Source organism: Gavialis gangeticus, unplaced genomic scaffold, assembly GCF_001723915.1.
Source record: "Gavialis gangeticus isolate Ggan-Ray unplaced genomic scaffold, GavGan_comp1, whole genome shotgun sequence".
Lineage (NCBI taxonomy): Eukaryota > Metazoa > Chordata > Crocodylia > Gavialidae > Gavialis > Gavialis gangeticus.
This window is the reverse complement of record NW_017729031.1, coordinates 51,691,083-51,707,227: the sequence shown is the minus strand read 5'-3', so window position 1 is coordinate 51,707,227 and position 16,145 is coordinate 51,691,083. Positions and strand designations below refer to the sequence as shown.

General features: G+C 42.9%; 1 protein-coding gene across 2 annotated transcripts in view; it reads right to left on the bottom strand.

Annotated features, from left to right (window-relative positions):
• The window catches only part of CERS6 (ceramide synthase 6), a 310,243-nt gene that overhangs the window by 47,800 nt on the left and 246,298 nt on the right, over positions 1–16,145 (bottom strand). For both annotated transcript variants that reach the window (XM_019522753.1, XM_019522754.1), the window contains exon 8: positions 12,919–13,025. In XM_019522753.1, the coding sequence (XP_019378298.1) occupies positions 12,919–13,025 (107 nt within the window). The remainder of the gene's footprint in view (positions 1–12,918; positions 13,026–16,145) is intronic.

Sequence of the window (16,145 nt, the reverse complement as noted above, 5' to 3'; positions counted from 1 at the left end):
CTATTAATGCATAGAAAAGCTACTGTGCATTTAAAAAGGAGCGTATTTGCTCCCAAATGGAACAGGTGGGACCAGGGATGTACCTGCCACACTCCTCTGCTCTACCCTATTGCAGCAGCCAGGAGAAGCTCCAGGCTCCTCCAGGTGCCATTGGTCTTGGGAGGGGGTCTGTGAAGCCAAGCTGGGCTGCACCAGCAGGGAAAGGGGGGTGCTGGCCCAGCTCCATAGAGCCCCTGCCACCCTGCTCTGGGCCCCGCTGGCAATGGACTTGGGACACCTGTGCAAGCCCCGTGTTCCTGCTCGCTCCTACGCCCACTCACACGCAATGTCCCCCAGCCCTGTGGTACAGGCAGGGGGCAGCACACAGCCCCGACCCCCTGCTCGCCAGCAGGGAAGAAGCTGGTGCTGAGCATGGTGAAAAGCAGCCCCTTCACCCGCCCAACAGCTGGCACTCCCTGCTGCAGGAGCTCGCAGCCCACACAGGACTGTCTGAAGCAGGCACAGACAGCCCCATGCCATAGGGCACTGGCCATAGGGCAAGCGAGGGGCCGCTTTTCCCTGTGCTTAGCACCAGCTTGTAACCTGGCCTAGGCTCCAAGCCAGCTCCGGGGTCGCCTGTCAGTAGCATCAGCTGCTGCGGCCCCCCCTGCTTGCTGTGCCAGGCAGTGTTTGCCGCTGCTGCCTGCCCGGAGCTCACACGCTGGGCAGCACAGAGGCGACAGTGGCAAACACTGCCTGATGTGGCAAGCGGGGGGGCCGCAGCTGCTTTTGCCATGCACAGCCCTGACAGGTGAGGCTGGAGCTGGCATGGGGCCCAGGCTGGCAGCAGGGCCGGGTTACAAGGTGGTGCTGAGCATGGGGGGGAAGAAGCAGCCCCTCGCCCGCCCTCTGCCTGGTGCCCCGTGCGCAGCCGCTTGCAGCCCACCTGGGGCTGTCTGGAGCAAGGACAGGCAGCCCCATGCAGGCTGTGAGCAGCTGAAGCATGGGGGGTTGGGTATGGGGCAGGCGAGGGGCTGCTTTCCCCACCCCCCGTGCTCAGCTTTTCCCGGGGCTACTTTTCTCCGGGCTCCTTCCCTGCCCAGGGTCCCCCCCCCGCCCTTCTCTCCCCTTCCTTCATGGGACAGCCATGTGCTCCCAGGCCAGAAGCCCCCGCTGACAGGGCGGGGTGGGGTGGAGCAGGGCAGGCCTTGCTGTTGTGGAAGCCTGCCAGGCTTCTCCTAGGTCCTAGTGCCCTTGGAACCAACTAGTGCTGGTTCACTGCCATGAACTAGTGCACACTCTCAGGTGAGCTTACAAATTGAAAAAACTACTGAAGAGCAACTAAAGTCTAAAGACTTGGAGGACTTGCATTAGAAGGGAAATGGACTACTATTTTGGATTTGTTAGCACAGAAAAACCTCTAGAATCCAAATGCTGCAGCTTATGAAAAGATGGACATTTTTATCTAGATGCAGTTTAGAAACTTTACTGAATTTTCTTTCTGATTAATTCACAAAGGGGGTTGCTAATTAATTGTGTCCATCAACTTTAAATAAGGAAGGTACCATCTACATTAAGAATGCTACCACATGAAAATGGAGCTTTTATAATGGAAGACAGATGATTGCGCTGTTAGAATGTGAGTTGAGCCAAGAGATATACACTGCTTGGATTGCCTGGGCAAAACTGTAGCTGTCCAAGATTTTTTTTAAGCCATAGAGCATACTGAACATGGCAGTATTTACTATGGATGGCTTAAACCAGATTTTCACTTGCAATTCTGCAATGAAGCCAAATCTCATTTTATTTCCAAATCAGTGTATGCACATCTGTCATGTATTATATTGTGTGCTCATTGAGACTTTTGGTGCATCACAAACCCATTTCTTCTTTTTAGACAAAAATACTGTACATGCTGATAAATTAAATCTTAGCCTAGGGGATCAAAATAACATCAATCATAATATAAGATTATATTAAATGCTATTACAAATACTTTTATAAAAAGAGACTTAGCACAATGATTCATCTCAAAAAGAGGCATGTAATTTTATTGCAGTTCCACCAAGGCTCCAGATCAGATGGGGATTTCATTCTGCTAAATTCTGTATGGGCTCGTAACAAAAGGGAAGTGGATTAGAACAGAAACATCATAACATCTCTTACACTCCTTTTTTTCTGAGAGAAGCTCAGTCTGCTGGATTGCTTCAGTGGATTTCAGTGGATTGCATTCTAATCTACAAACATGCGCTATGCTGTTTTTAAGTCTCTCTTCATTAGCATTGTTTCCACCTACTGAGACATAATGCTCACAAAGGCCTTTCTGTTCTGAGGAGGGACTGTAATCGCTTCTTTTTCATGGAATTGGTCCTAGAGCTTTCCCAACCACATAAATACCCAGATCATCTGTAGTAGAAATGTGGAGTGCTTACATGAACTCTTGAAAATCCAACATTATTTGATTTTTATTATATACAAAATGGAATGATTAAAACATAATCTAACACTCAGTTTGATCAAACAAGATGTGTATCTGAATGCTATCCACACTCTGTCTCTCTCAAATTTGAATGTTGGCTTGGCTTTCTTAGAATGTCCCTACAATCTTTCTCTCCTCAAAATTAAAAAGGATCTGTACCTCCATCACCAGCTGCTTTCTGAAGTTATGAGAGGCTTAACGGTTTAGTCTACCAATCTTCTGTCTTTCCTGGCCCACTGCTATCTTGGAGAACTCAAACTCCAGCTAGTAGCCCCTTTACCGACATGCAAGACGAAAAGAAACTTCAATAAGAACAGGGAAACATCAATACCAAAAGTAATAAACTTCCACCCTCTACCTCCTCTGTGCAAAATGAAGTTTCTTTTCTACTCAGAAGAACTTTTACAATCTTTGAATTTTCTTCAGCCTGAAGAAGGGTGTATGTACCTGAAAGCTTGCAAAGGAATAATTTTTTTGCTACTATTTATTTACTCTAATAAAAGATATCACTTCTGACCCAAGAGCTTTGTGCATCAAATAAGAACACCACATTTTCCCAGAAGACTGCTCACTGTAAGCAATGTTCCCACGTGCCCTGGGCCTACTGTGCAGGCATGGGATTTGTGATTTAATTTAGTACTCAGCAAGAGGAGCTGGAAGTTTAGGGCTGGTGTGATGGGTCTCCATTTTTATAAGAAAGAAGGGGATATATCCATTTTCAATATTTCATAAAATGATGGAGATTGGTTATTGTTTTTTTTTTTTACATTAGAACAATTTGTGTCTGGGCTTTAAAAAAGAAAGTGTCCTATTCCTTTTACAATATTAAACCAACAAAAGAATAAGTTTCTTCAAGTGATAAGCCAGAGTAAAAGAACTGTAAGCCTTAATAAAATGATAATAAGTATGAAACTGCTCTGTCCAGACCAACTATCCTAACACTGGGTCCCCATTTACATCCATACCCTAAGTTTGGAGGGGTTTTAATTCCCCATGTCAGCTCACATCACTTGAGAAGTCATCCTGTTCACCCTGATATGTATAAAACTGTGTTTTACATTGTAATTTGCTGGAACACTGAGTACACACGAGGTGGAGAACTGTCAGTGAAAATAGCAGCTTTACTCCTACATTCACCTAGCAGCGGGAGGCAGAAAGTATCCTGGGGCTTTTTGAATTATTGCTGAAATGAACTCCAGATGCCTGTAGAAAGACAGCTAAATATATGCCTAATTGCCTAGCTCTGTGCCATTGTCCCACTGCAAAGCAGCTTTCAAACAACAGCAACTGATACAGTATGAACTCTATTAGAACCTCCATGTAAAATTAAGTAGAGCTCATGCCAAGCCAGAGCACAAGAGACGCAACGGTATCAGAATCTGATGCAGCTGATCAGCATACTGGGAAGAAGCGGGGACCTGTGATTCAACAGAATTTTTTGCTGTTAATTACAGCATTAGTTTTACATTGTATCACACACATTTTAAACCTTGTGGCAACTGAATTACTATTATGTAAATATTTATATAGTATAAAGGAGTCGAATCCTCCACTTCACGCTAAACAGTGAATGAAAGAGACATCCTTGTTTGCTGGCCCATTTCACAGCATGATCTTCTCTGGCAAGCAAAGCTTAGGGCATGGCAGATTGGAACCTGGCCTACTATTTGGTAGTGGCAGGCTCATGAATCCCTGATATTCTTCACAGGTGGGGACTTAACCCCTATATGAATTAGCCTACAACACTGCTGCAAAGCTGGCACTTCTGAATCTTGATTTTGTGAACACACATGAATATTTCAGCTTTTAGAGTCCATGCACAGATCCTAGATTTAGACCATGGGTTCTAGCTTTGATATACCTCTAGCTGATTAAGGTAATAACAGAGAAGGCATCAGACACTGACTACTATTATCTTTGCGATGACACCATAGATTTATAGTGCACCTTTAGAAGGGGGCTTCATCATATTATTTTAGAATAAAATAATGATTTTTGATAAGGTATAAGAATGGTGGCAATGTTTAGAGACCAGTAACCATACATTACTGACATTCTACCCCCTCAGCCTGAAATACACCCCCAGCTGACACACAGCTTCCCTTTCCTCCTTTAGGCCATTTTCCAAAATCCATTTTCAAAGGCATTTTTGTGCCAAACTGTGATTCTTACTTTTGGTATGTTTTGGGAGAATTTGATTTTACAACACTATCTTGATAGACAAATGAGTCATGCAAGTTCTCCTATCAGACTGTGTGCTCTTTGGGATACTCTTATTTTTCTTGTGTTATGTCTATTTTCCTTTCTCGAATATAAGACAACTTACCTTAAAGTACTAAATGAATTAATAATAATATCCCCCGCAAAACAGAAGAACTGGAATCCAAAATAAAGGTACAAAAATCATGGTGGTAAAAGAAAAAAAAAATGAAGAGCAATTTTACGTTCAAGATAGCAGAAGGCTTCTAATAGGTTTGTTTTTCAGCTGGTGTGAGAGAGACAAACAATTTTTATGGTGTGCATCAGACTTTCAGTACTCAAGTGAACAGCCAAGTCATGGCTACAAATTATGCAGTGTCAGACAAATTAAGCATGCCCTTCTGCCAATCAGGCAGTTTGCAGACTCATAGGCCAAGTACAGACAGTCAAAAGGCCTAAGGCTGAATCAGTTCAATCTTTGCAGGTTAGTCTAAGCTGCACAGAATAAACCAATAAGCAAGTGAACAGATGTTCACTTTTGATTCTGGAAATGCAGCCATGTGCCTGCGGTGGCTCAGGCCAGAAGCTGGGAGGCTCTAGAGCATGCCTCCCTGCTGCACTGGCGCAGACAGCTTGGGCCAAGGCTAACCAGCTCACTCTGTGAGGGAGGGTTTGCAGGGGAGGTGCAAAGTATCCTGGGTGCTAGGGGACTGTGAGTTAACTTGAATCGGGAGGGGATCTGGGACAGAAGTTCAATAAACTGATCTAACCTAAATCAGCTAAGTCTGATGAAGGACAACGTGGAGAGGGTCCAGAGGAGGGCCACCCGCATGATCCAGGAGACAACAGGGCAGACCTTACAATGAGAGACTGCAGCACCTGAACCTGTTCAGCCTTCACAAGAGAAGGCTGAGGGGGGACCTGCTGACTGCCTATAAACTCACTAGGGGGACCAAAAGGGTTTGGGAGAGACCTTGTTTCCCCTAGCGCCCCCTGGCATAACAAGGAATAACGGCCACAAGTTGTTGGAGAGTAGGTTTAGATTAGACATCCATAAGAACTACTTCACAGTTAGGGCGGCTAGGATCTGGAACCAACTTCCAAGGGAAGTGGTGCTGGCTCCTACCCTGGGGGTCTTTAAGAAGAGGCTTGATGCCTACCTGGCTGGAGTTATCTGAGCCCAGTTTTTCTCCTGCTCAGGCAGGGGGTCAGACTTGAAGATCTACAAGGTCCCTTCCGACCCTACTTCTATGATTCTATGACACATCCATCCAGATTTATCTTAAACTGGTTTCAGTTATTTTGAAAGTGGTTTATGTGCATTGAAATTCTGGGCTAGGGACAGAAATTACACATAACACTGTACAGGTTTCCCTCACTCTATGCACTACATGCGTTCCCAGAAAACTGTGCATAAATTGAATTTGCATAAAGGGAACCCGGTTTATAAGGTAACAAATAGGGATACGCTCCCGTGGCAGGGAGGTAGGGAGGAAGTGAGGCTGGGACTAGGAAAGGGGCAGGAGGAAGGGCACAGCATAGCCCCAGGGCTGTAGGCGGGGCTGCAGTGGGAAGCAAAACAGGGCGAGCTGTCAGTGGACACAGGGTGGTGGGGCACGGCTCTTGCTGCTACGTGCACCCTGGGAGGGCTGCAGGCTGTGCCGGGCTCTTCCTGGGGGACACGTCCCCAGATCTGTGCGTGGCAGGAGAGCAGGCTGCCGCTGCCAGCTGGGGCTGGTGGTGGCACCGGGATTTTCCTGGTGCTCGGGGAAGGTGGCAGCCTGCTCCTGTCCTGTGCACAGATCCAGGGGCACATGCCCCCCAGAAGAGCCTGGTGCACCCCACAGCCCTCCCAGGGTGTGCACAGCAGCACAAGCCACACCCCGCCCCCCACCATCCACCCTGCACCCACTGACAGTTCCTTTTGCAGGTGGCGTCAGCCATTCCTGGGGCCACTGCAGCAGGGCCTGGTGTGAGTGGAGACAAGCCGAGCCCCGGGGGGCTCGGGGCACAGCACAGCTCACCATGGCATGGCACAGCCCAGGGGCTGGGGTGAGTGGGGACAAGCAGAGCCCCGGGGGGTTCGAGGTGCAGAGCAGCCCAGCAGCTGCAGGCGGCTGGTATTGGTCGTTCCTGGGGCCGCTGCAGTAGGGGCTGGGGTGAGTGAGGCTCCAGCCCCATGGCCCTTTCTCCTCCCCCAACAGACTTACCTGCTTGGGGGAGGGGAGAGCGCACCTATGCCAATCTCATAAGAATAAATTTACCTTGCATATAGCAAATTTTGGGTATAAGAAGGGGCATGGCATAAGAGCAAATTTGCATATACAGAACCTGCATCAAGCGAGGGAAACCCGTATAAGTGATCAAGCCACAGAGAACTTGCACTGTGTTATCCTGCTAGTTCTAGAGATATTTGTGCTGGCACTGGACAAAGCCTGGGGTAATTAGACAACTAGTTCTTGCTTTGATATATCTTTAATAGGCAAGGTAATAACAGAGCATGTCAAGACACATAACTATGCTATTCTGCCCCTTACAAGGAAAACACAAATTTGTAGGGCACCTTCAGAAAGGGACTTCATCATATTATTTTAAAATAAACCAAGATGTACTAAGCCTTTTGTCTTAACCAATAAGCTGAAAAACACAGGCAGCACTTTTAGTATTAGGGGTCTGGTGACAATAAAATACGCAACTTCACTACTGCATTTTGTTGATAGCAAGTTAAACAACGGCCTGGCTATGTTTCTATTCTTGGTTAAAAAGAACGTAGGATCACAGAAAGAAGCTAAACACAACCCCCTGATTTTTTTTTTGCTGGTGGATGTTTTATATAATAGCTTGCTAATATGTAAAATGTTTTAGCATGGCTAGTAGCACCCTTGCTTATCTTTGGGGCTGTATGTAAAGTAAACAAGGAATTGATGTATTAATAAGTAATAATCCAAGTTGTGCATGTGGTCATTGACTAAATAATTACCATAACTTGCATGCTGGCAAAACACAATATCATCATGCTATTTAATCTCCATGGAGCTGCTGTGCTGCAGCCTAGTCAGATACAGCAATAGGCTAGTGGTCGTTAAAAAAACCCCACTCTGAACAACTCATCCCTGGCACAGTAGCCATCTTTTTGTGTAGATGTACTCCAGCATACATTTGGCACAAAGCAACATATTTTAAAGCACAGGTGGTCCAGAGGTCACCTTCATAGCCATTTCAATTGCATTTGTACCTAAGGTCTGTTAGCATATTTGCAGTATCCCACTGTATTTAATATGCTTTGCATAGAAAATGCTGCAAATTCCAAAACAATTTTATCTAGGTGCCAAGGCAACTGATAATACATAAGGGAGACCATTGTGTGTTTGACAAGACACTGAATACATCTCTCCAGAGACTTTAATGTAGCAATCAGCAATAGTTTTAAGCTGCACCTCACTAAGAGTCTTGTTACTTGCCTCTTCAATAATACTTATGTGGTAAGCTCTAATTATTGCTGTAATAAGACTTAGCATATATAAAAATGTAACAATTTCAAAGTGTTGCATTATTATTAACTGTGTATAATTTATTAGTTTAGTATAATAGTTTTATTCTACTAACATTAATAAGGTAGGAGCTTATCAGCCAAGTTTAAAATTAAAGGTTGCTGTCCTGGTTTTAAAAAAAGTTAGTAAGTTAAACAAGCAAGATAGATGAGGGAGAAGAAAGGTAAGAGGGGAAGGGGCAGTAATAGCTATGAGCACAGTGTGATGGAGAGATTATAGGAAATGCAAGTCTATTTGCATGGATTCTGGGGTGGTGTAGTTGTGACAATATGGAATTTAATTGCCTAATTCAGCTTTTCTAAGCCTAAAGCCCTGGGACCATTGGTGGTCTACCAAGAAATGACCAGACACCAAGGAAGCCTACAGAAACCAGTTATCAAGGAGCTAGATTTGATTTACCTACCAGTGGTCACTTCTGCATGAAACAAAATACAAGCAGTTTGCAGGATCTGGAGCTAAAACTAGCAAAACTGAAGCTGCAAGGAAGAATGGTATGCCTGGGAGAAAGGAGCCATATAACATGTGCAGCAAAGTAGGAGGAGGACTAAAAGACAAAAGTACCTAGGCTGCCAGAGCAGGGGACAAAACAACTTGACAAGCAGACAAGAAAGCAGAGATGCATAAACCGAAGAAGGAAGAGCGGAGAATAGGACAGATAAGAAGATGATAGGAAATTAAGACTACCACTGATTGTGGGCTTACCTTTCTCTAATAAGATAACACCTTTATTACACCAGATGTACCCAAAGCACACAAAACTGTTTTCTTTATTTTACTTCATTATGTAAGCAATTCCTGCTTGATTTAGGGATACAATGCAAGGACAAATGAATCCTTGAGACACTCTCAATTAAAACATTGTTTGCAGTAAAAGTTTTGGTACCCTTGGCTTATTAATAAAAGAGCTTCTGCTACCTATGCTTTGTTCAAATATTATTTAGTCAATCCATACAATACTCAGCTAAGATATGTAAATATTCTATTCTACTTTGATGGATAGAATCTCTGATACTACAGAGAAATTAGTCTTCATCAGGATGCCTCTATTTTGCTTATATAATGATTAGCTTTGGTATTAAGCCGTTGATTTTGGATCAGAAGGATATGACAAAGTACATCTGAATCATTAATCTTTTTTTTCTGTATTTTTCCTGGGCAAGATAATATTACAACACAAATTAAGAGAAATAAAAACGTTTCCTTCTTGATCTAATACCAAAACCTTCAGAAGATTGATTTTTGTATTTTGAAAACATTCTTTTGTGAATTTTCACTGGAAGGAAATGAAAAGACCATGTCAGATGATTGGCATGTTACTGGTGATAGCCCCTATTTGTTAAAAAATTATGACACGGTTCCTGTGCAAGGGAACTATGCAACATTAGTCAGAACATTAGGCAGAATGCTAGAAATTACTTAATTATCAGTAATTAAGAGGAATTAATAAAGCTGGGAAGCTGGAAATTTATGCAGCTAATTTTGTGGAAACACATTTAAACATTTATCTTTCTAAACAATGCTTTATGTGGTAAGCTATAATTATTGTGGACCAAATGCTGAATCACCATCAAAACCTGTAACTCATAGGAATTAACACCCAATTGGGACTACCTTACAATAGTTATAATTGGCAAGGAAACATTCTCTAGATTCTAAATACAGTGAAGAGTTTTGCCACCATCACCATCAGTAAATTAAAACACACCCAAACATGGGTTATTGGTTAGGAAGGGCTTGGACTACTATGTTGTTTTATCAGGTGTTTCTGTGTCACTCTAGCCAGAAGAGACTGGAAGAATTAACAACTCCATTTTTACTTCTCAGTGATGGTGTTGTGCCTATCCAGAACACACCAAAGTTTGTCTGCAGTTAAAATATTCTTGGCAAATAACTGTACTGTTTATAACAAAGCATTTTAGAAGCTCTATGTGAGGTAGATACCTATTATTATGCAACTACATTGCTGTGACACACTTCACTGTAATGGAGCAGACATTCTCCGATGCCTCCTTTCCAGCTGTTGATCATGTTCTCAGTTGTAGATGACTGCCCTCTTCAACCTGGTAAGTAGCACCAAGGAGCTGCTTTTGGCTTAACAGTAAAGGGGAATGTTTCTGTATAGCTAAACTTTCCCTCTCTGTGACTTTATTCCACTTTTTCTTTTACTGAGCTGACTCCTTGGCCTGTGCTCCTACAGACCTAGACTCAGATGAGGCTTTGATCAAAAGTATAAGAGAATACTTGTGCACACCACAAAACTACGCTCAAATCAGGACTCAAGCGCAGATGTTGACATGATGCAACACTGATAATCTCCATCTTTTGAAATTCTGTATGCAATAACAGGCTAAATGAGTGGTGTAAGGCAGGGGTTTTCAACCTTTTTAATAAGTGTACCCCCAGCAACCCCCTTTTTAGTAAGTGTACCCCTGGGGTCGTGTGGCAAGTGGTCAGACACCAATTGGGGGGAGAGTGTGGCAAGCGGCCAGACATGGAGCAGGGGTGTGGCGAGTGGTGGCAGCGCAGCTTCTGTGTGGCCTTGCTCTTGACCCACCCCAGCCCTACTCCTGTGAGGCAGCACCATGGGGTGGTGGCGCTCTGTTCCCACCCGCCTCTGCATACCCCCTGGGACCTTTCAAAGTATCCCCAGGGGTACACATACCCCCAGTTCACAACTCCTGGTGTAAGGAAACATAGGGCTTGCCTCCTTTACATCCAAGTCTTGCCCATCAGCACCACTGTTAAGCACACCCTTCCCACTCACTTTTGCTTTCTGTGCACCTATTTCTGGAAATGAAGTAACACAGCTACCATCTATTTGCTTTAAGCGTTTGCTAATAAACATGCTGAAGAATGTCTCTGTGCACAAAATCAGAATCACTTTAATGCAGCTTTATCGCCTTCCCCCCAGGATTTGATGTGAATGGGGTGAAAAGGTGGGAGTGAATGGGTGGAGTATACTTCTTACCAGCAGTCATGGGCATGCCAAAGCAGCGGCACAGCCATGCCATTGCACAATTTGGGTTCACATTACACATGACCTTCCTGCAATGTCAGCCTCTATCTTAAAAGTTGTGGTATTACTAATGTGAACTGCCCATCAGCTTAGTAAGTTATAGTTTGCTTGCATAATATGAGAAGTGGCTGGAGTTTTACACAGAATTTGGCCAAAGTGAGTCTTCCCCTCAGCATCAATTCAGATTATAAACACAAACTTATTTTAAATATTTCAGGCTGTGCCCTAACACTTAGCTCAAGTACAACTGTGGGGTTGTGAAGGACGAGGAATTTCTGACCCTGCTAACTCTTTAGATGACTTAAATAGATCTATTTTCTGAGTATTTACTTCAAGTGAAATTGAGAGAAATCTTCCATAGAAAAATAAGGCTGGAAGGGACCTCAAGAGATCACCTAGTCCAACTAAGGATGAAAACTGCAACCTTGGTGTTAACAGCACCATGCTCTCACCAACTGTGCTAAACAACCACTAAAAAGATCCCTAGCAATAGTTTAGGTGAAAAGCTTTAGGTTAAATTAAACTGCTTCCTGTTAAGCATTCAGCAAAGCTAGCACATACCAGGGCTCTGGTAAACTTTTGTGTTTGAAAAGCCTACTAGAAAATCCAAAGTTGGCATTTTTTCCTTGCCCTTTCAAACAACATACAATGGGGCTTAATTGTTATTAAAGAGCTACAGTGATAGCTAAATGTTGTAAGCAGCTCTATACTGAAAACTCAGAGTTCTCAAAAGAGAGTAAATATAATTTTCCTCTAAAAGCATTATAAAGAGTAGGAAATTGCAGAGGAAAATGCACTTACTTTCCATTAAGCAGGGTACAGACACCTATTCTGTTTTCATACTGAGTTTTTGGAGAGGATGATGCCTGTAACCACAGATATCTCTGGGGTAATTCATTTGGCTAAATTTTGTATTCAGTGTTTTGATGTTAAAACAGAGAAAGGTGGTTGGAGGAAACCATATCGCTTCTGTCAAAGTGGTGGTGCACAGGTTAGAGAAATTAGTTGACTTCATTTCCTGAATGTTAAGAATTGGGTAAGACAGGCTGGGTAAGATATTCAATAAGGTTTTGCTCATTTGTTTGTGTGTTTAAATAAACAAACCCATCCTACTTAAGGAAAAGGAAGAAGAAAAAGAAAAAGGAAAAACCTGAAGGCTCAAACAGTTTACATTTCTGTACAGGTAAATTTCTGAAATTAATTCATGACGTTTCTTCAGCTCTGAGCACAGCAATGATCAGGGGTCATCATAGAAATGACTGAGGTTCACCAAAGCACTGCAGTATTGCCCAAACTAGTTGACATTTTTTCCCCATTTTATCATAATTAACTGCTAGGGATATATTTTCCAAAAAACACCTTTGCCTGATCCTTCTCTTATATTAATGAGCTCTCAAGCAGAAATTGTTGGACTGGATTTGGAAGGGGGATATAGGGGAATGGGTTTGGTATATGTACATGTAAACCAGGTGTGTGTTTAAGTAAATAGTTTTTGTTCCTATCTTTCAAAGGGCCTCAATAAAATTGCACAGGGATCATCTCGATGTCACTGTTGCTCTCTAAAGAAAAAGGAGGCAAAACTGCCCTTCTGCTATATCTCTGGCTGTAAAAGTATCAGGAGATTGTATGCTACCAGGACTTATTACCAAGCTTGTTAGTGCTGAGTACATGATGAAAGGGGCATGCTTACTCACCAAAATGGATACACGAAAAGTCTACTGACAATGAAGACAACCGCAAATGTGATGAACAGGAAGTCACTCAGTTTTTGATACTTGCAGTAGTTTGCCATTTTGGCAGCCTGCAAAAGAAAGGCATGGAGAGTGATCAGTTAATTTTTGATGACACTTCAGGTCCCTTGCCCTATATGCTAAGTTACATTTAACAATTAAACTGAAAGGGAGCCACATTTTGACCAAATGAGCCAGCAATAATATTGCTCTAGCCAACAGTGGCTTGATTTCCCTGCTACCAAGGAAACGGTTCATTTCGTCAAGGGGAAAGACCAAAAAAAAGATGTTACGTAAAAGGAAAGGAGAATCCTTGCTTCTTACCCAACCGACTCTTTTACATCATTCTAGTTTCAGTCCCCTCAGTCCCCTAAATAGTCCCTGCTCCTCAACCTTATCTTTCTCTTTACCTGCTTACTGTGTTCCTTTTGCATCTATTATTCTAGCATAATGAAACATCAAATTCTCCCTCAGTGCTACTCTCTTATTGAACAACTTCCCTTTTTCTTTCCTTCTCCTACTCTGACCTGCACTGATTTCCTCTTTTCTAACTCCATCTTCAATACCCAGCAATCACTTGAAAAATGATTTCCTAGCTTGCAGCAAGCAGGCTAGGAAATTCAATGGATACTGAAGAAAGTGCCCAGCAATGCTACTGCTACAGCCTAAAGGACAGCACTTAATTCATCCACAACAGACACTTAGTGTACGCTATAGCTGATCTTCAAATTAAAAGTAACAGTTTACACATCAGCATGTACATAGTACAACAGCTATATTTTTTGCATATAACTTTCTAATTTTCTGAATACATTTTTAGATGGAAAGTCCATGGCAAAGTACAATAGAACTTGGCTTTATATAGTTTTGGATTCACATTTCAGTACCAGTTTGTGCCAAGCTTGTGCTGGATTTCACAAATGAAACAAGATAGAACTGAGTCAATACTGGGTTCTTCTACATGTGTAAATGCTCTGGGGTGAGTAGAGTAAACCCACCCCAGGCAGGTGTCTACATGTGCCAGGAAGCAGGATCAGATTTGCTGCTCACAGCAGTAGCCTGCCCCTGCCCCCACCAGCTCTGCCCTGGCCCCTTGCAGCAGCCAGGGGCTAGCAGGGAACACAGGGCTAGCATCCAGATGCTGATTGTGGAGCGGGGGCTGGGAGCTCCCTGCTGCCAGGGCAGGGGGACATTGTCTCCGCCCAGACTCCAGTGGTGAAGCCCACCCTGGCAGCAGGCAGCTCCCAGGGGCAGGGAGCAAATCTCCCACCCCCTGCTGCCCAGCTCACTAGGAGCACGTTTGTTCCCTGTACTGCACAGTAATTACTCCCAAGTAAATTTGTTACTTGTACTTACAGATAGCAACTTTACTTGCGATTAGAGCAAAGTACTGCAAAGTATACATCTGCATGTGTAGAAAGCAATGCTTACTGTGCAGTAATTTGCTCTAATCTCAAGAAGTGTCTCATGCAAATGGGCCCACTTAAATTAAACAATCTGCAAAGTAAACTTTGGGCCAATAGAGAATAGTAAGGGTGTTTCCCTTGCACAAAATTTTTCCATTTGAATTCTTAAAGTGCCAAAAAAGCACTTAACCTCTCCCCCCGAAAAAATAAAAAAAACATTTAAAACTGAGGAAACTGGTCATTAATGAGATTGTTGTACATTTCTGTAACAGGGTTGCAGCCCAACTAACACAGTTAATTGTCCTTCTCTTGCAGATTCAGCCTTCCTCTCCATCTCCTATTCTGAAATTGTAAAATAGCTGCTGCTTTCTACCCTCAGGGGGCTTCATTTTCATGTGACCTCTCTTCTAAACCGAGGCTGTAGGTATGGATTTGTCTTACAGTTCTATAAATCAGGTAGAGAGGTGTCTAGATTTTCTCACTCGAGGCAAAAAACAAGCAAAGCAATGAACTACATTTTTGGTTTTTTAAATCAATATTTGTAAAAGCAATTTTAAGAATATTCAGATGAAAGCTGTATAAAGAGGTATTATTAATAAATTGCTGCCAAAGACGACCTTATACAGTCTGTGGAAAACAAGACTTTCTGTGGCAAGATCCATGGATTGCATGCACTCTGATGTAACAGCTCAGAAACTTAGGGGTAGTACTGTTTAAATAAAAAAAAAATCAAAACATCAAATCTGAAAATGAATAGTAATGTGAACCTGATTTATCTGATATTTTGATTAACTCAACTGATTCTGTGCTGAACAACCTTTCTGGTAGTTCAACACATAATTGTGTTGAAAGTATCAGCAAATAACCAAACAGTTGTTCTGGTATTTAAGTAGAGATTAGTTGGGACTTTTGGCCCCTTTGGTGGTGAGGAACATAGTGCAGGATCATGTGATAAACACATTTGCTAGATGTTTTTGCTAAACTAATAGTTAGCATTGCTGACATTTAAATTTTCACCTTTCGGTTTCAGACCTAACAACAAACTGACATTAATAGGGCAGTTCGTACTATTTAGAGATGTCATGTTAGACCTGGACTCTGAAATGTCATTCAATACAAAGACCAACTCCACAGTGCATTTATGTATTTTCCAAGGACATGTATCTTACAAGGTTGCTGCCATTGTAGCGTTACCAGTATAGCTATGATGGCAGATACTCCTTGTGGAGAGGTGGCACAGGGCTTTTTCCCTGCTGTTTGTGTAAAACTTCCTCCATGAATGACAGAGGCCAGCAAGAGTAATTTCTGTCAGTACATCTGCAAGAGCATTTTGCTGACAGATCTACTGTCAGCTGGATGGGCTATACCAGCAAGACCAATTACTGTAAGCCAGTGATTCTCAACAAGGGTGCCAAAGCACCCTAGGGTGCTAAGTTCTTTGCAACAGAAAAGCTGCTTTATTATTTTTCTGTTGTCAAAAGACAAGTGAAAACTAAGAGCTGGTACTTTTCTAGGGGTGCGTTGAGTTTAATGAGGGGTGCCTTAGGTCTAAAAATACTAGAACCACTGGTGTAGGCTAAACTCAATCACAGAATTCAGGAAGACCTTGATTTAGAAGTGCAAAATGTTATTGTAAGTTAGCACAAAGCTTTTATAAGTGAGAATTACATATCAGGACAGCAGTAGCTCTGTAGGTCTGTTAAACACAATGTAATATTTACAAGTGGGAAGCATCTAGCATAGACACAGGGTTAATCCCTACTCTTCTTGTCCTCCTAGGGTGCA